This window comes from Gossypium hirsutum, chromosome D05, assembly GCF_007990345.1.
Source record: "Gossypium hirsutum isolate 1008001.06 chromosome D05, Gossypium_hirsutum_v2.1, whole genome shotgun sequence".
NCBI lineage: Eukaryota > Viridiplantae > Streptophyta > Magnoliopsida > Malvales > Malvaceae > Gossypium > Gossypium hirsutum.
The window spans coordinates 22,253,655-22,275,387 of record NC_053441.1 but is presented as its reverse complement, the minus strand read 5'-3'; the positions used below and the strand labels follow the sequence as shown (position 1 = coordinate 22,275,387).

Genomic DNA, 21,733 nt, shown 5'->3' with positions numbered 1-21,733 from the left:
TAGACTTTGCCTTGGAGAGGAAGCTTCATTATCGAGAGACACTGAGTTGAATTGTAATGGTATGAGACATTGACCCCAGCATTTAGACCGTTGTGGCAAAAATTTAAATATTCTAATAAAAATTGTAACTTTGATTTTATGAGCTCATAAATTTTTTTTATAGTTGAGGGAAGGGGTTGTCAGCATTTGAACCCGACAACTGAACTCATACATTAAACTTAAATTTTAATATTTTTATACACTATATAATAATTAAACCTTCCTAAAAACAAGAAATTGATTAGATATGAAGTCATAATTAAATAGGAAAATTTTAATAAATAATTTACGGATTGAACTCATAGTTCTAAATAGAAGTGATTATGGGTTGGGTTACCTAGCCCGACTTGATGGCCCGCTCGAAAAATAAGAGGGTTCGGGTAAAAATATAGGCCCGAAATATGGGTTTGGGTAAAAAAATGAGGCCCATTTAAAAAATGGGCCGAGCCTTGGGTAAAACTTTTTTGGCCCAGGCCCGACCTAAAAAAAGGGGCCTAAAATTTTGTCTAGGCCCGGCCCGACCCATGATCACCTCTAGTTCTAAAAGTCACACAAAGTAATAGTTGCGATGTAATAAAAGTTACAATTGTGTCTTTTATCCATTAGGTAACATTTGTGACATTTCTTGAAACATAGCCCAACTTAAATCTGCCACAACCGTTGCGTATAATGTTTGTGATGGCAGTTCACCATCCTCAACGAAATCTACACTTCTATTTAGAATTACAAGTGAACTCATCTCAGAACTGAGTGGAACATTTTATCCAACAAAGAATTGGAACAGTTGTGTTGTTGCTGATGGTGTCCAATGCCTTCTTCAGTTGTGGAAAGGGTTGTCAGCATTTGAACCCAACAACTGAACTCATTCATTAAACTTAAATTTTAGTATTTTTATACACTATACAATAATAATTAAACCTTACTAAGAACAAGAAATTGTTTAGATATGAAGTTATAGTTAAATAGGAACATTTTGATAAATAATTTACAGGATGAACTCATAGTTCTAAAAGTCACACAAAGTAACAGCTGCGATGTAATAAAAGTTACAATTGTATCTTTTATCCATTAGGTAATATTTGTGACATTTTTTGAAAAATAGCCCAACTTAAATTTGCCACAACCGCTGCGCATAATGCTTATGATGACAGTTCACCATCCTTCACATTAGAACTATGAGTGAAATCATCTCAGAACTGAGTGGAACAATTTATCCAACAAAGAATTGGAACAGTTGTGTTGTTGTTGATGGTGTCCAGTGCCTTCTTTAGTCATGGAAGAAATCTGAAGGTATTGAAGGAGGGCAATACTTCTTTACAACACATTGATACTGTGCCAAAAAAAAGGGAAATTTTGATATTTTTATACACTATATAATAATTAAACCTTACTAAAAATAAGAAATTGTTTAGATATGAAGACATAGTTAAATAGGAAAATTTTGATAAATAATTTACAAGATGTACTCATAGTTTTAAAAGTCACACAAAGTAACAGTTGCGATGTAATAAAATTTACAATTGTGTCTTTTATCCATTAGGTAACATTTGTGACATTTCTTGAAACATAGCTCAACTTAAATCTACCATAACTGTTGCGCATAATGCTTGTGATGGCGGATCACCATCCTCGACGAAATCTGTACGACTATTTAGTACTATGTGTGAACTCATCTTAGAACTGAGTGGAACAGTTAATAGCAAGTTAATTTTGTTATTTTAATGTAACACCTCCTAACCCCGAACCGTCACCGAAATAGGGTTACGAGGCATTATCGAACATATCAGACAACTTACGAATAATTCATACATAAAATAGTATTCGTAATATAATTGAATAACTAAGTCCCTGTAATAAACTTTCGAAGTCTAAAACATGTATTAAAAGTGAAATGGGATTCGTTTAAGTACTCCAAATTTTTTTTATAAATTTCGACAGCATTTCTGCTTATTTTTACATAAAACCCCCTGCAATTAAAACCATATTATTTCCAAATATAACCAATTCAACCAATTCATTTCACATTCTCATTTTCTATTCTAAATACCTTCTAATCAAACTCAATCAATTTAATATCAATTTAAATTTATCAATGTACTAATTAAATTGAAATGGATAAACTTCTTTCATTATAATTCTTAGACTTATAATACTAACATTTTTAACTATTTATATTCAAAACATAATAACCTTTATACACATCCTATGTACATGCCACATTACCAAAAGAAAATATACATCTCCAAAAGTTTGCTGAAGTCGGGTCTGGCTTTGAATGCTGGTTCAGTACTTGACTTCTACAACTTTTTTCATTACAATTGTCATTACTTAATGAACAATTCAGTCTTTTTTATATTATCAATTGATTATATATATACCATTCTTATTTCTTTATTTCAATTCTCACCTTTCACATATACTATATCATTCAAGTTTAGTTTTATCAGTAAATTTATTTCATTTGTCCCTATTAACTTGACTCGGACTCGGCGGATACACGGATTCCAATGAAACACACCAGTAAACAGTAATCAGTAACGGTAACAGTATTCGACACACAAAGTGTCAAATCGGAAACAGTAACAGTATTCGACACATAAAGTGTTGAATCGGTTAACAGTAACAGTATTCGACACACAAAGTGTCGAATCGGTAACAGTAATAGTAGTCGGCACATAAGTGCTTGATCAGTAAGCCGACAAATACCCCGTACTCTTCCATATCCTATGGCTTGCCAACTATATCCGACTAGCCCGACTAGTTAATAGGGTATTTAATTCACTTTTCAGTACAATTTCCATCTTAGTTTAGTATCAATTATAAATTCCTTATTTCAATCAGTTCCACAACATTGCAGTTATTCATTACTTCAGTATTTTCACAATTCAATGCATTATACATACAATATTCAGTATTTTCACAAGTCACTCAGTACTCAAAACAATATTCAATATTCCATAATTCAATTCAGTATCAGTTTCAATTTCAATACCACATTATAAACTTATCATCTATTAAACACTTACCTTAAAATATTTACCACACATAATTAGCAAATTAAACACTTAATAATAATAAAGTTTGAATTATAGTGATACAAACCAGAATTCTCTTCGGATTTAATCCTCGACGATCTTTTCTTTTCCTTTTTGGGCCAATGCTTCAGGCTCGATATTAGCTACGAACAATTAAAATAATTTCACAATCATTAGCACAACACAATTTAATTGCTGAAATTTTTATCTAACTTTTACTTTAATTCCAATTTAATCCTAACTAAACCTATATATTTTTCTTTCTCAATTCATACCTTTTTGCTACTCAATTTCTTGCCAAACTCACATTTAACTATCTAATTTTTATCATATTTTCATAATTTCGGATTTATTTCAATTTAATTCCTAAAACTCAAAATTTATAGCTTAGTTTACAATTCAATCCTTTATTCAATTCCAATCAAAATTTCTATCAAATAAACCCTCAATTCAATCATTTATTCAACATAAACCCTACTAAAAAATCTATTAACTTTCAAAATTTCAACTTAAATCCAAGAGTATTTCACTCTAGGATTCCAAAAACATCAAATTTGTAAGAAAAGGACTTGATTAAACTTACCAATTAAACTTCAAGCTTCAAATCCCTAGTTTTCCCTTTTATTTTTATTTCCTATTGTTTCTTCCCCTGTTCGAATGGCTTCTGCTGTTCTTTTGTTTCTTTTATTTCTTTAGTTACTTTTATTTACTTTATTTTATTTACTTAATAATTAATATAATATCTTATGCTTAAATGTTAAGTAAACCCATTATTTAATTACATTTGTACATATTTATATTATTACACTTGTATAAATTTTGTACCATATATTTTTTAATTATCTTATTTATTTAATAAAAATCTATTTAACAACAAATAATAGTATTACAAATGTATATATATATTTTATTCATAAATGTACAATATCATCTATACCATACATTTGTCAACATTTATTTTATTTATCACACAAAAATCTTATAATTTAATTAATACAATTAATAATTAATTATAAAATATCTTCATACTTAAATTATAAGTAATTTAGGTGTTTAGTTTACAAATGTACAAATATAATTTTACACGTGTATATTTTATTACCATACAATTGTCTACTATTTACTTTATTTAATAATAATAATAATATAAAACCATAATAATGGTTAATAATTATAATAATTATATATATAATATTTATGTATAACTTAAATAAAATCTTAGATTTTTAATGCATATATGCCGCCTCATTTCATATAAATGGCTTAATTGCTCTTTTAGCCCTTTTTACTTTCTTTTAATCTATAATTAAGCTTTCACTCTTTATTCAATTTGATCATTTTCCTAATTATTATTAATTAGACTAAATTCACCTAATTAATACCTAATTAAGCACTCAACTAAACTCATAATTACTTCTAATAATTATTTATGACTCAGTTTACTAAGATGGATGCCCGATAATGTACTTTTCTGGTGCCCACGGATTTTGGGTCGTTACATTTAATGTATTTATTTTTAGCTAATTTTTGAAAAAAAAAATGCTACTAAACTTGTGTCTTTCTTATCAATGATAAAATTGAAATATCAAAATTCAAAATTAAACAAAATAGGTTAAATTGGAACGAAAAGTAATGAGGAGGGCCAAGTTGAAGAATTGATGAATTAATGGTTGAATGGTTAAAATCAAATTTTTATTTCGAAATTGTTAAAATTCTATGAATAGTATGAATATGATTTTTAGTTGATATTTTTAGGAAAAAAATCTTACTAAACTTAGCACGAGGAATGTGTATAAATACTTAGTGTTGGTGGCCACTGAAAACACACTTGCAAATTGAATGAACTTTATTGCTTTCTTTTCTTTCACACGACAGAGCTAAGTGTAGACATTCTGCCATTCTTTTTCCATTTCTTTATTTTGGTTAAATTGATTCTTAAGTTCCTTTCTCTTTCCACCTTCCACCATTTTCATTTAAAATCATTTCCATACACCAACTAGCATGATTAATCTCATGCTTTACTAAGTCCCTTTTAGCTTTAACCCGATTATCACTCCAACAAAAAAATCATAAGATATGAACCCGTACTAAAATTTTTTTTAACATGATATTCGCTATCTCTCCGGTATATGGGATAGTATAAGTTCTCCCTTAAAATTAATTCAATTTCAATTCAAAAAGCGTGCGTTAGGTTGGAGTGTTCGGCGTACAGTTGAGAAAACGAGTTGGTCGTTTGCCGAGTTCAAATTCTCATGAACAAATTGGCGAATCCAAGTGGGTAAGGGCAAGTTGGACCTCCGTCATGGGAGATAGTCATTGAATTTAAACGATCTGCAAGGTTGAGGCTGTTAATTCGAGTTGGGCTTTCTAGATCGCAAGACTGTCGAAATCTTAAATTACGGGCACGAGCTTCGTGGCTAGAAATTCAACAAGGGTTGATTTGCAGGTCGTATCGAAACCGACTACACTAGGAAAAATTGGCGGTTGAGGCGTCTTTAATTGCTATAACCAACTTATCGCTTAGAAGGGAAAAACCATTTTTCAAGGATCGATTTAAGTTCGTAGTGTACCGAGGCTGAGGTTAAGTTTTAATATATTTGATTCACCAGTTTATTTTATTCCACTTAATTTATTTTCAATCACAAGTCTATTTTTACTTTACTTTATATTTGTTTTTATATTATTATCTTTATAAACTAAAACCCCCGCATTTTTATTTATTTTTTAGCTCTGCACATTCAAGTCGAGGGTATGATAGTTGCTTAGACTCAGAAATCTAGTCACAAAAATAGGAAAATTAGGAATCTTTGTCCCTGTGGGATCGACCCTACTACTCTATACTACTATTTAATTAAGTTAGAGTGTAGGAATTTATATTTGGTGGTTTCAACGCCCATCAAATTTTGGCGTCGTTGCTGGGGATTGGAAATTATTCTAATTTACATTTAATTTATGTAAGACCGGGTCAGAACTAGGAACCTTAGAGTTTGAATTGGAAATCGAAAATTAGCTCGAACGTTACGAAAAGAAGTTATTCGAAGCGGAAAACAACATCAAGTGAGAGAGGACAAATACGAAACACTATCTTACACAGAAGTAATAGACGATACACTTATGGAACTTGAAGAAATGGCAAATCAAACCATTCGACAACTCGCTGCGACACCGGATGAGCAACAACCGTTCATAACTTATCCAACGGGAGCAACACTGTTTAAATTAAAGTCGAGCTTAATTCATTTATTGCCCACTTTCTGTGGTTTGAAAAACGAGAACCCCCACACTCTTCTTAATAAATTCCACAAGGTTTGCTTAAGTATGAAACCACAGGGAGTAACAGAGGATCAAATTAAACTTCGAGCTTTTCCTTTTTCATTAACCAACTCTGCTAGAGAATGACTATTTTATTTACCTCATAGTTCAGTTAATACATGGTCTAATATGTCTCGTTTATTTCTTGACAATTTTTTTCCAACAGTTCCGGTAGCCGAATTAAGAAGAGACATTGTAGAAATTTGGCAAAATGAGACTGAATCGATCTATGATTACTGGGAGCAGTGCAAAAACTTGTGTGCAAGTTGACCACAACATGGCCAAGCTGAACAATCGTTTATGCAGTATTTCTATGAGAGGTTACTCCCAATGGAAAAGAAGATGGTAGATGCTGCTAGTGGAGGGGCACTTGTAAATATGATGCCTCAAAGAGTAAGAGGGTTAATTTCGACGATGGCTGCAAATTCCCAACAATTTCTACCAACTACAGAACCGATGAGAATGGTTCATGAGCTAAGTACTCCATCCTTAGAAGAAAAAATTGAAAAGCTCACTAATGTTGTTCAAAATTTGCTTGTAGGAAAATCGAACATGGCTTGGTTGTACGGGATTTGTGCCATGCCTGATCATCCAATAGACTTGTGTTCGATTTTACACGATGACACAACAACACAAGTAGATGCCATTGGGAACTTCCCAAGCCCACCTCAAAGGCGTTATGATCCACCTTCGAATACTTATAATGCAGGGTGTACAGACCTCCCAAATCTAAGTTATGGATCGAACCTTTGATATAATCAACCGTATCAGTCAATGCCACCTCCGCCTCAATAATATTAACTTCCAAAGTTATCTCTTGAAACCATACTAGAGAGGTTAGCTGTTAGCACCGAAAAGTTTCAACAAAAGGCTGAAGTGCACTTCCAAGAAATAGATTAGCAAATAAGTAAGCTTGTGCTTACGTTTAGTCGTTTGGAGACCCAAGGGAAATTGCCATCTCAAACTGAGCCGAACCCATAACAAAATACAAGTGCTATGATCATAAAAGATGGAATGGTTTTAGAGCCAGAACCTGGAACAAGTCATGCCCACAACACTGGATGAGAAGAAAATAAACTTGACTCAGAGACTCCAACGAAGTTGGCACTACAGAAACTGGTCGTGGTTCCACCCCCATTTTCTAGAAGGCTCGCCCAATGTAAGGAGTGAGAAGAAAGAGAAATCCTAGAGACGTTCCAAAATGTAGAAATTAACATTCCCTTACTCGATGCAACGAAACAAGTTTTACGCTATGCAGAATTCTTGAAAGAATTATGCACTGGCAAAAAGAAACTCCAAGGAAACGAGAGGGTAAATGTGGGAGAAAACGTCTTCGCTGTTTTCCAAAAGAAAATCTCACCTAAGTGTAATGACTAATGTATGTTTTCTATATCTTACAAAATAGATAATGTTGGCATAAAGAAAGTCATGTGTGATTTATAAGCATTTATTAACCTTATGCCTATATCTATTTTTAAATTGCTAAACACGGGTCCTTTGAAAGAAATATGGGTGATTATTCAATTGGCAAATAGGTAATGTGTGTATTCGGAAGGGGTATTGAAAGATGTCCTCGTCAAGGTAAATGAACTAATTTTTCCTGCAAATTTTTACATCATCGACATGGAGAACGAAAACTCAAAAAATTCTTTCGATATTCTACTCGGGAAACCATTTTTAAGTATTGCATAAACAAAGATTGATATGTAGAGCGGAACACTCACTATGGAGTTCGATGGAGAAGTGGTGAAATTTAATGTTTATGAGGTCATAGGTCATTCCAGCACGATTACGAATATTTCTAATGTTGATATAATTGAGCCTTTAACTAAGCTTCATTTTGAATATCATGAAGAAGATAAGTTACAAACGATTCTTTCTAGAAGTTCAGATTTTGATACTATTAAAGAACTAGAGGAATGGATGACGACTGAAGAGTTAATTCGCGAAACGGTTGCTCATATGGAGGCATTGCAATTTCATAGAAATTCAGGTAAAACCTTTGAATTATCTCCTTTGCAAACTAAACTTTTGCCTTCTATTTTGCAGGCCTTGGAATTGGAACTCAAACTATTACCAGAACATTTAAGGATTCCAATAGAGAAAAAGACAAACCCGAATGGAGAAGCTTAAATACGCCTCAATCCATTGATGATGCAGGAATTCAGAAAGTGCTTTAAGGTAAATGGGCAAAGGTTGAAACTTTTTTACAAGAACTTCCAACTATACATGGTGGAAGAATTAATTCTCAAAGAACCAAACGAACAACACTCAGGTGGTCGAGCTAACGACGTTAAACAAAAGCGATTTTTGGGAGGCAACTCATAAATATTTATTTCAATTTATTTAATTTTGAATTCAATTTAGTTTATGTTGAAAATAAAAAAATTATAATAAGATTATTGTTTAATCTATTTTAATGTGTTGCTTTCTAGGAATAATGATAGAGACTTGAATCTCAAATATCCTTGCTATATTGCAAAGCCATCATTTCCACCACCTTCTGCCAAATTAAACATGCACGGGGAGTACACTTGACCCTTCTCTTTCTCAATGTAGGCTAAGTATGGGGTATTGGATTAGTAAGTACGCATGATTATTTCTCTTTCGCATGTGTTAATTCTTATGCCGGGATTATTCGTTAAGTTGTTTGACATTGAGCCTCTAATTCCTATGCTTAATCAATTTAGATAGTTGGGTGGTTCTTGAATTAAAGTATTCATTATCTAGTTTAATCGACGTGTGTTATAATGTTGAAATATTATAATTAGATTGTTTCATGAAAATTGCTTCTTTATAAATTGGAACGAAAAGTGTTAATTAGATTGTTAATTTAGTTAATTTTATTTGAGTGCATTTTATTAGAAAATTAGTTAAAAATAAATACATTAAAAGCATACTGATTGTTTCAAATAAAATTAACTAAATTGGAACAAAAAGTAAAGAGGAGAGTCAAGTTGAAAAATTGAAGAATTAATAGTTGACCAATTAAAATCAGATTTTTATTTTAAAATTGTCAAAATTCTATGAATAGTATCAATCTGATTTTTAGTTGATTGATTTATTTTATTCCAGTTAATTTATTTTGCAATCACAATTATGTTTTTAGTTTATTTTATATTTATTTTTATATTATTATCCTTATCAACTAAAACCCCTCCTTTTTATTTATTTTTCAAAATTTTGATTACAAAAACAGGAAAATTTGAAATCCTAATTCCTTTGGGATCGACCTACTACTTTATAGTACTATTTAATTAAGTTAGAACGTAGAAATTTATATTTGGTGGTCTCGACCCCCATTAAAAGTTTATCCAACAAAGAATTGGAACAGTTGTGCTGTTGCTGATGGTGTCCAATGCCTTCTTCAGTTGTGGAAGAAATCTGAAGGTATTGAAGGAGGGCAATACTTCTTTGCAACACATTTATACTGTGCCAAAAACAAAAAAAAAACAAAATTAAGACATTTCAGCTATGCAAAGCAGCAAATAACATTTTACAGCTCCTAAAAGCTGTCCAATGCCTTCTACTGTTTGTCGTGTTAAACGAGTTATATTTATTACAATATAACTCGTTTAACAAACATGGTGTTTCTGTTGTGTTTTTGTATCATATCTAAAATTACGGAGTCTACTATTAACATTTGGTGCACCCAATCTTTGTTTACCTTATGCTGACTGTATTTCTCCCTGATTGCAGGCAAAGTAGAATTGTTGTTGTTACAGCATAGTCTATGAAGGTCCTTAACACACTCAAATAGATCGGAGGGCTTATACAGTGTGTAATGCTGCAAGGTAGAATTCTGCACCGTAATAAATGAGATCAGTCTAAGTAATGTCAACAAAAAGAGTCTATTCAAATAAGAAAAACAGCAAGAAGAAGCTGCTTGTGTCCGAGCAGACACGAACATACCCAAGGTTTCTTTGATGGAAGAAGTATAAATTTAGCAAGGAAAATTGCGGATGCAGCAATGAGTGATGGAGGGTAGCAAAGCATACTGTACTCAAGGAGAGACAGTTCAGCAATGTAGTTGGCCATGCACTCTAATTGCATTGATGGAACCTAATCAGAAAAACACACCAACAACAAAGGAAAATCAAGGAGTTAGGTGTAGAAAAACTAATGGAAATAAATTGTGTTACTCAGACTTGGGTTTCGGTGATGAATAAAAGTTTCTCTAGCATGAGTATGTTCAATTTTTTTCCAAGTTTATCCATAAATCTCCAAAGCCATGTCTGGATATACGATGGACAGAAGTATTTACAATATTGATTTCAATTGATACCCAATATAATTTTAAGCATGGTCTCAAATAGTGCAACTATGTTACTTTTTTGTAGAGATATTAAAGCTTTACAAGATTTGTGTGATACCTCATTGATCCCTTGAGCAGCACGAACAAACCGTCTGAATTGTCATACCAATGATCACAAAGTTGAAACAAGAATCATAAACATGAAGAAAAAATAACAGGAAGTATATTATTCAATAATAACGGGGTAAAATATTTACCTTAAGAAACATTTAGCTGTTGGGGCAGTCATTTCAAACTTCAAGTAATTCAGAACAGATGATTCCATTTCTAGAACCTGTTATACAAGTTGGAAAGCTTAATGGTTTACTCAAGTTTGATGAAAAAAAAAGTAACCTGTTATAGTCCAAAAAACAGAGGCCAAACCTCATCCTTGAAATATGTATTATCAGTTATGTAGCAGAATTCCTCCACCTGAGGGGCACAAATCTCCTCATATTTGCTGAAAAATTAGAGACGATCTTTTGTTATGTGTTTGATGCGGATATGTACAGGTAACATAGTATGTGATACTATAGAAAGAAACAAAACAAAGGGGTATGGTTCTATCTTACGAAGCAATCATCATGCAGGCAACACCAAGCAACTGTAGCCGCTGCCTGTTCATCGTATTCCCCGAGAGGTACCGGTCTATGTAGCTCACCGTCAAGTATAGTGTATCCTGCACAAGCCTATACTCTTCAGCCACCTGCAGTTGACATTGAATCTTAGAAATGTTAAGCAGGGATTATGCCAACAGAAGACAATGTGTTTAGCCTTTTGTGTACTGGACTGTAAATAACTATACAAGTTCTGTTGACAGACAGAAAATTACTTCTACAAGCCAATCAATTAGTATTGCACGCATGCTGGAATTTATGTCATTCTGAATCGTCTCCATGAAGTTGGTCGAAGGCCTTTTCTTCACCTTTAAACCAAAAGAAATAGGAGAGTTCAGGAACAAATCCTATGTATAGCTTATATATTTAACCAAAATTTCAAATGTATACCTCGGATGCCCGTAGGTGCTTGTAAATATCACAAGCAAATGTTGCACAAAGCTGGGGATCCATGAAATTGTCATCAACATCAATTACCATATCATCGGCTTCCTTCTCTGCCACAGCATCTCGATTGCAAATACTTCCTGCAAGCAAAATCAGTTTCCAAATAAACCAATTGAGCAAACCAAGAAATAAAAATTTGAAGTACCAAATAAATTTGTTTAGAATATGATACTGCACCTGTTGCTACTACATCATGGTCCGAAATACAGAGATTGCTGAATGTTTTTCGCTCAATGGAACTGATAGCTGAAACATCATGGTTGTCGATATATTCAACTTCAGGGCTTTTGAAAGAATCACAAGTGGACATTGTCTCATCCAAGGAAAATGATGACAGTCCATCTGATTTACTAGGAGAAAACTCCATGCTAAACTGTACTGGTGGAGGAGGCAACAACACTTCATTTCCTGTTGGCAGAGATGGAACAACCTTGGGAGGCAAAACTGAACTGCGTCTTTCATTTGTAGGAGGCAGAACATGTCCTGAAAGACCTACATTTGTAACAGACTGTGTCTTCCTTGCCTTTTGGATTTTGTTTGAACTTTGTACCTTTTAAGTATGAAATTCAAAATAAAAAATCAAAAGCTGGATCACCCATGAATACAAAAAAATCAAATGCACAAAATAAACAGAACTGCCATAATCAATCAAAACTGTAGCTTTCTACTTAAATGTAAGCAGAACCAGCCGCTAAGCATAGTTTTTTTTTTTTTCATTTTTTGTTCTAAAACCTTCTAAACAGGAGGAAAAAATGAAAAATTAATGATAACCCAAACTTGTTCTGCTCATAATTCCTTTAATAGTAAAAAGAAATTCAGGGAAAAAATTTGAATTCCCCATCAAATTCAAAAAATCTAAAATTTTGAACAGTTCTTTTTCCACACATTGTCTCGGAAAATAAGAATCCAAGAACAATGAGAAAGAAAAAATTATTAAAAAAACCAAATATATTAAAGAAGGAATTAAGACCCACCAAAGAGGAGGCCAAAGCCGAGCTTTTTGAGCTTGAGCTCTGCTTTTGGTTAGTAATGTTAGTAAGAGGGACTCTCTTTTTAGCCAAAGAAGCTATGACTCTTCCCACATTCTCCGATGACGATGCATGTCGTTTGGCTAAAGACGACGTCGTCGATGAAGAAAAGGATGATCGCCGATTACCCTTTTGCGCCGACATTTTACTCAGCTTTCTTTTATCCGAAAGAGAGACTGTTGCGAAGAAATTTGGTCGCGGTTTTTATTCGAAAATGTTTCCGTTCACTTAAATTTTATATTTTCATAACGTTGCAAAGGAAATATGGAGGTTTGAATTGGCGAAAGATCTTAGCCGTTGACTCACTCGACAATCGTTAGGAGCGTGATGTGGGGACCACTTGCCCTGTTTTGAAGTTTTATCACCCACGGTTATTTATTGGTCACAGCAACCCATGATTTAATGACACGTTTGAAGTTTCACTTCGAGGTCTTGGGCTTTCAACGGAGTGAGTCGATTTGATTGGTGGGGTGATTGGGCGCAAAAAGTCACAGCTGGGTGTGTTTAGATTCGGTTGGTTTTTTTGAATTCGAATTTCAAACGGTCACTTTGCTTTTACTCTATTCTAGGGTAACCACCTAATATAAATATAATAAAAAAACACAAAAAACAATTTTTTTTGAATAATTGAACTTTTGCAGGTCTTTTACATAGAAAGTAGATACAAATTCTGAAAATATATAAATAAAAAATTAATGGAAAACAACAAAAATAGTTTGAGATAGCGAAATTTAGGTAAAAAAAACTTTTAAAAAATTCTTTAACGAATATGGAAATAGTACAATAAATATTATTTTTCTGGCAAATATATAATAAACTTTTTATATAAACTTAACTTTCCTTTTTTGTCTACAATTAAGTAATTCAAAAATGTTACTAAATTGGGAGCTCTTTTTTTAAGGATAAGGCAAATATGGAGCCTTTTTTTTTAATTTATTGGTGTTCCGTTGATTAATTAATACTATATGCTCCTTTCCACATTAAATTCAAATTCAAATTTGAGACCAAAAATGTGTTACAAAAATTATGAGTTCGATTATAAAACTACTCCATAAATTGAATTTTGAAATTTGTTTTGAATAATTCAATATTAAATTTGTTTGATTTGAATTAATTACAGGAAATTGATTAGAGAATAATTTGATATGTTTTGATTTTAATGGAGTGAAAATTATTGTCAGATACTTATTTGACACGGGTTTAAATTGTAAAAAAAATAATTCTGTATAAAATTATTTTAACCAAATTTTATTTGAATTCAAAATAAATAAATAAATAATCAAAATTATTCAAATTTAAATTAATATAGTTTTAAAAATCTAATAATAATGTTTATAACTTAAATTATAAATTTGTTTTAAATAATAACTTGTAACTGTCATTTTGGGTTGTGATTATAATTTGATAGGTATATATGTAATACCCCATATTCTATCCAAATATCGGGTCAAAGCATTGGGATGTTACAAACTTCTGCGATTTCACGTCAATTAATCATTATAAAACTCAAATTATATCAAAACATTTGCAATAACTTATGTACATGTCATATCCTATAACTAAAATATCAAATTTGTACCTTCTTCAAGCGTTGGTGATGTGATGTGATGAGATGCGTTGAAATCTTAATCTGGATCTAGAGCTTCAATTTGATCTTTCACCTACGCGTTTAAAACACACGTTAATCTCGTGAAAGTTTAGTAAGTACTCAGAAATACAAATCTCATTGTTACACTGGCTTCTATATATTAAAAACATTATTACTACTACAATTGTTGATATTAATAATCAACAGACCATTCCATATTTATAGGATTCATTATTATCATAATTCACTACTTTTATGTTTTCATGGATGGATAGGAATAAAACTTTTACCACTCTAATGTACTACATTATCACTTTATAGTTTAACCAGAATTGTTATCAAAATCTTTTACTTGTTATCTCAATGTGTAACATGAACTTTTAATCAGAATTTGCTTACCATAACTTTTTATTTTATCATTATCTTATGTTATTCAACAAAGGCCCAACGTAGACTTAACAAAACGTATAGGATATACGAAAATAGTACAGTAATGCACCAAAGTGCAATAACAAAACATGACAACATCGAAGTGCCTATTCAGAACAGATAGCGCATTAAATTTTCCTTAATGACATGTCATCTATATTCCACTAGTTCTCATCTCGCCTACTTGGGCAATTATATCAGAATCAATTTCATTTCCTTATTTCAGAACATAATTTAAATACTTTGCACTTATTTCAATTTAGTCCACATTATAACAATTCAAAAATAGAATTTTCAACTTTCTTTATAACATATCTCACTACTTAACAAAAAATTCATATTCACTAATAAAATTTACATAGCTTATCATATTCCACTTTTGCATATTTCACAATTAGTCCTTTTTCTTTTTCATAATTCTTTCGTTCCACTAAAATACTTCACATAATAAATATAATTTAATAATTATTTTTATCATTCACTATTCTCTGTAATTCAATCTCACTTTCACTTTTCATACATATACTATTTCATCACACTTTCTTACACATTCTATTTATCAATATAATATTTCACAATTTAACTAAAATTTTATACTTTTTTTTTAAAATTTAATCCTTATCTTTCCACAACTTAAAGAACAATAGTAATTTAAATTACAATAATCATGTATTTTTTCATTTTCAACAACATTCTTCACTTATCAAATATATTCTTGTAAACTTTCATAACTTTTCAATTTAGTCTCTTTTTGCCATAAAAAGTTCAATATTCACGAATTAATCATATTAAATCATTTTTATTTCTTGTTACACTTTAATCACATATTTTATATTAATATATTGTTTCACATATCAATTTCTATATATTTCACTTATATTATTTTATCCACATATTTTCTCAAGTTTGACAATTTAGTCATTGTCATCATAAAAATTCCATATTTTTCTACAATTTCACAGTTTCCTTTCTTGTTACACTTTAATCACATATTTTATATTAATATATTGTTTCACGTATTAATTTCTATATATTTCACTTCTACTATTTAATCCACATATTTTCTCAAGTTTAACAATTTAGTCCTTGTCATCATAAAAATTCCATATTTTTCTACAATTTCACATTTTTACAATACTTTATTTCCTCATCTCATAACACATTCATTAAAATTTTATCATATTTTCCTTATTCACATATTAAATTGTTTCACACTTTATTTTAGTTCTTAGATAATAAGAGAATTCATAGGTACTTACCTTTTCCAACTTCAAATCACTTGCTCTTCCTTTTTCCTCATCACTTAATTCATTTTATCAATCTCTTTCTTCATCAACGTGGAAAAAACATAAGATAATGATAAAATAAGTACTTTAACATCATTTCCATATTTTTCTAACAATATTAAACCTTAATATTCATACATTGTTCTCTTGGAATCAAGCTTTAGCTTGATTTTCTCTCTCTCCAAGTTCTATTTTCTTGAATCTAATTTTATATTCTTACTCTCCATAGTCTCTTTATCATTTTTCTCTCGTGGTGGTTATGGAAATTCCTTTGATTTCTAGGTGAAAATGGTGGATTTTTTTATTAAAGGACCAAATTGTAAAGAAAGCGAAACTTTCTTTCTTCTCTCTTTCATCGACATTGGGAGTATGAAGAATTTTCTCCATCTTTCTTTCATTTTATACTAATCTTTAATTAAATAAAATATTAATAAATATGTTATAATAAAATAATAATAAAATATTCAACCAATCATGTTTCAACACTTTTCTTCCTTAAATATTACACCATATAATTATCTATTTTGGGTAATGACCATTTTACCCTTCATGTTTCTTCAAAATTCCATTCTTGAATCACTACTCACTTTTGGTAAAAATGTTATTTAGTCCATCGTGTTTCTCTAGTTATTCAATTTGGTTCCTGCACACCAATTTCATGTCATAAAAAATTAGGTTATTTTCACTTTTGGTCCTTAATTTTTCTTATTTTTATGCTTCAACCCCTTAAATTTTGAATAGTTATACTTAAACCTCAAAACTTGTTACATCTTTACAATTTAGTCCTTACTTTAATTTAGTATACCAGAACATACTTCTCAATTCAATTTTTTTTGATACTCTTCAACCTTCTCTTTTATCATTTTCATTTCCTTATTTTACTTTATTGATAAATGAATTGTACACGATCTCGATTTATTATTGTTTTTAAATATTCCAGTTTTAGGGGTGTTACAATAAATTACACATGTCTAAATGTAAATATATTTGTCTAAGCCCAATGATTTTGCTAGATATTTGGGAGAATTTTTAACAAAATTATTAGGTTTGTTTGAACAACATAGAATAATTTGATGAAAATATAATTAATAGGGTAGTAGTCACATTCTCTTATAATGACAAAAAATTGTAAATCCTAAACGTGTTTGGCTAATAGAATGTAATCAAATCGTAATTTCCTATGTCATGTTTAATAGTAAAAATTGTAATTACACAGTTACATTCTTTATATTTTTAAAAAATATATTAATTATTATAAAAATTATCAATACGATAAAAAATTTATAAACGAGCAACAAAAATTAACATCAAATCATCATATGCAATATAATAGTCTAAAAAAGTAGTCAATAATATGATTACATCATATTCAATTTTATCTAATTACTCTAGTATTTCACATATTTATTAGGCTATTCATTCTTTAAAATTTTAACATATACTCCTTATTATCATTCATTGATCTTTGATCGAGTTTATCATTTGAATTTGTTTCATTAGATTATCGAGATCACTTTCTTCTATGTACTCTTCAAAGTATGGATCATCCAATTCCACCTATGAATGACATTATGAAGCACGCAACATGTTAGTACGATCCAACTTTGATTTTTTATGCTATGTTGTAATGATGTTGTTAGTATGAGAAATTCTTTTTAGAACAACAAATGTCCTCTCAACCACATTTCAAAGCTTTAAATGTCTCAAATTAAAGAGTTCACGAGTTACTCTAAGACTTGTGTCTAGCTTTATTCTCTTAAATGGTATTGTCGAAACCCTTTTTTTGGAAATCGACTTTATTTTGAAAACGAAAATGGAGTCGCCACCAATCCTTTTTATTTTGGTGTGATTTGATCACCTCAAATTTTAATTATAAAAGGTTAGGTTTATTGAAACAATAATTTTTGGCCTACAAAATCTAAGAAAATAGGTTCGGGAGTCAGTTACGTGTGAGGAAGGATTATCACTCTCATAATGCCTAAATTTGGTATCTAGTTGATTACTTGATGTTTTGATGTCGAAAATTGAAAGTTCGAAGGGAATTTAAAATACGATCCCTCTTTGCATCGTGTTACTTGAAGTTATTGAAAGAAATCTGATCTAAATTGAATTTTTAATGAGGATGTGTTCTCATTTTGAGTCGATCAAGACGAAAAATCATGTCTCATAAGTTGGGACACAAAATCTCGAATTCTTGAAAATAAAGACGCTTTCCGTTTAATTATAGCCCAAATCTTACAATATTATTTATTTATTATTTTTTTAAAAAAAGGGAGGGATATTCAATTATTTTTGTTCAAGGAAAAATCATACCTTGTAAGTTAGGGGCACAATTTATCAAATCTTCAAATTAAAGAATATCACTTTGGTTTTAATTTCTTCTCATGAGTTGTGTAAAAACGAACACATCATTTGATATGATATGCGATTGAGCATAATGCGGGAATAAATAAATATATATAAGCATAATGGTTAGAATAATAGCATAAGAACAAAATAATAATAACTACATAAAATAAATAAATAAAACATAGATAAAATTTGAAATGACTATCGTAAAATAATAATATTAAAACAAAATAATAGTAGGTACCATTATCAAATGGTGATGAAACAACTTTAATAATAAATTGATGGTGATAATAATAATGACGATAATAATTTAATTAATGCCATGTTTAATAATAATAAAAACAAAATGATAGTAGTAATGAGTCAAGGATAAAGTAAAAATTGTTTAATTTAGAGGGTAAAAATTGCACAATAAAAGGAAATATAAATAATATGAATTTTAAGTATTAACAGAGGTAAAGAAATAATAAATAAATAAAAATAATTCATAAAAGGGTGCAATTAAATAAATGAAGGATTGAATTGGAATTTAAACGAAACATAAAGCATAAATTGCAAAATAAATAAAAAAAGGGAAATAAAAGACTAAATCGAAAACATAACAAAACTTCGCGCCTAAATTACAAAGAAACGGAATATAAAGGATTAAATCAAAATAAGATATAAAACTTTAGGGGGTCGAATGGAAATTATCCCCATCACATTGACACGTGTTATTCCCCGAGGGATTCACAGTAAGTCAGGGGACTAAATTGCACAATAATTTAAATTATGGGGCGAGAATTAAAACATATAAAAATGAACATGACTAAATTAAAAAGATGAAAAAAAGCAAAAGGACCAAAGCTAAAATATCCCCTCCCCTTTAAAAACACGCAGATCCTAGGGGGATCCGTGTGGGTCATTGGGTCGGCCTGAAACGACGCCGTTTTTGGCGTCTGAAAGTTATGCCGAAAATGATGTCGTTTTATAGGGCTATATAAGTAAAAAAAAAGTTTAAAAATTCATTTTCCTTCAGTTAAAAAAATTCCTTTCTTCTCTTTTTTTTCTCTGAACGCCTCCTTAGGCCGGCCAACGAGGAGAGTTGTAACAGCCCGTTTTCAATGAAATCAGAACAGTGATTTCGAGACCACAAATCCGAGTCAGAAAGAAAATTATTTTAATATTAGTGCATGGTCTGCATTATGATAGGAATAATGTAAGAAAATTTTATTAAGAAAAATTTACCGATTACATGTCTAATTTAATAAATGACCAAATTGCATAAAATGCAAATGTTGAGTTATAGTAGCTATAAGTATCAAATAGCTATGGAATTCAAAATTTGAGGTCCTTATATGGCAATTAGACCATTAAGTGGAGTTAGTAGATAAGTATGATGATTCATCCATGAAAATTTAATTAAAGAAAATGATGAAATTGAAAAGTAATAGATGAAAAGACGATAAATTAATAAAATAAGAAAATATCATCATTTTCATCATCTTTCCTAAATAGAAAAACATGGAAACCCTAACTAAGAGAAAAGAGCTCAAGTAAGCACTTAGCTTAAGTCGGTAAGTAATCTTGTTCAGTTTTTAGTAATTTTCATATTTCCGAGATCGTAATTACTTAATCTAACTATTTGGGGGATTAATTTACAAAGTTATCAAAGTATTAAAGTTTTACCATGGATTAATATGCATGAATTATGAAGCTTTTTGGTAGAAATGGAAAGGTTGTTGATAGATAAACAACTTTTGTAAAGGAAATTTTCATGAAATTGTGATTTAGATACTAAATTGAAAAGATGTAAAATTCATGGAAAAAGTTTGATTTTTGTGAAATATATGGGCTGTAAATGCTATATGTAAAAATTGGCTAGGCTTGGAATAAGGATTAAATTACATGAATTTCATTTTTCGAGCCTAGGGATAAAATCATAATTAACAAAAAATATAGGGGCAAAAAGGTAATTTTGCCTAAGATGTGAATTTGATGGAATTGAATGTGAAATTACTCTTATAGATTCGGATAGACCTAGTTCGGAATTGTCGAGATAAGTTTGTGTAACTAATTTGTATAATTATACGTTTGAATTGAATATTATGTATGTGTGTTGTGTAATTGACATGTATGAGATTCAGTCACATATCTGAAAATGCCCGATAAATATAAGTCCCGTTTGGATAAATGAAATTCGATGGATACAGAGTTTCTGAATTGGTTGTGGTCCAGCATATGTTGCGGACATACCACAGCTCGAAATAGTGTCCCATTATTAACTCTCATGAGCATCCCGATAAATAGCTCTCTTGAGCTTCCCATTATATGGTTCCTACGAGCTTACCGTTAATAGATTTTTGGAGCATCCCGATTGGTTATGATTCTGAATGTGTTGTAGACACACCACAGCTCTTATGAGCGTCCCAATATATGGATCTTTGTGAGCTTACTGATTAATGGCTCTCCGGAGCTTCCCGATATGGCTCGCTTAAACTTCTCTATATATGGCTATTGGGAGCTTCCCAATTAATGGCTCTTCGGGGCTACCTGTTATTGGATCGCACGAGCTTCCTGATTATGGCTTTTATGAGCTTCCTGTTATACATCTCGGATAAGCTTCCCGTTATATAACTCACATGAGCTTCCCGTTATATGGCTTGAGAGAGAGCTTTCCATTTATGTGCTCTTATAAGCAATCCCGAATATGAATTGACGGATTACAGTTTTGTACACTTAGTATGTACTACCAGTGTATCCATTAATATTTTAAATAATTCAATGGGCAAATATCCTGACATGAGAACATATGAATCCAAATTGAATTGTTACTTGTATATATATAAGAAATACATGGAACTTGACTTTTGATGAGCTCATCCTTATTCTTGATATTCACATGAAATAAATAACTAACATGTTTAGTGAGACTATGTGCTTAGGCTTTTGGCCAAGTTGTTTGGAATGTGTTTGTATGCTTACCGTAAATGTAAATGAATGGTAAGATAATTTATGTTATACGAACTTACTAAGCATTAATTGCTTACTCTGTTTTATTTCTTCTGTTTTATAGTACTCGGAGGTTCGTGAAGGTTGGAAGCTGGTCTAAGCTACATCTTATTATCCTACAGCTCGTTTTGGTATAAATAGCAAAAATTTCTTTTGAGTATAATGGCATGTATAGACTAAAGTGGTCAAGGATGGCATAAATGTGTTTGGTTGGGATTAGCCATTGGTATGACTTGTAAATGGTATGTTTTGATATATAAAATGGTCTTAATATGCTTAATGTGTATTTGAAATGGATGATTAATGAAAATCATA

The 21,733-nt window shown here is 30.8% G+C and overlaps 1 protein-coding gene across 1 annotated transcript; it reads right to left on the bottom strand.

The window, feature by feature from the left end:
- Window positions 1–9,527: 9,527 nt before the first annotated feature.
- LOC107940547 (cyclin-A1-1) lies at window positions 9,528–13,022 on the bottom strand. Its single transcript, XM_016873991.2, has 11 exons — window positions 12,719–13,022; window positions 11,922–12,294; window positions 11,688–11,824; window positions 11,513–11,605; window positions 11,253–11,386; window positions 11,065–11,140; window positions 10,899–10,975; window positions 10,760–10,793; window positions 10,299–10,448; window positions 10,054–10,188; window positions 9,528–9,816 (listed from the first exon to the last, which is right to left on the bottom strand). The coding sequence occupies exons 1-11, from the start codon at window positions 12,914–12,916 to the stop codon at window positions 9,754–9,756; spliced, it is 1,470 nt and encodes a 489-aa protein (XP_016729480.1). The 5' UTR covers window positions 12,917–13,022; the 3' UTR covers window positions 9,528–9,753.
- Between the last annotated feature and the right edge of the window lie 8,711 nt (window positions 13,023–21,733).

Excerpts from the sequence above, each read along its gene's own strand:
- LOC107940547 (XM_016873991.2), bottom strand. The coding sequence starts at position 12,916 with ATGTCGGCGCAAAAGGGTAATCGGCGATCATCCTTTTCTTCATCGACG. Across the intron at positions 12,295-12,718 it reads CGGCTTTGGCCTCCTCTTTG|GTACAAAGTTCAAACAAAAT; the intron begins GTGGGTCTTAAT and ends CATACTTAAAAG. Across the intron at positions 10,976-11,064 it reads ATACATATTTCAAGGATGAG|GTTCTAGAAATGGAATCATC; the intron begins GTTTGGCCTCTG and ends CTTGTATAACAG.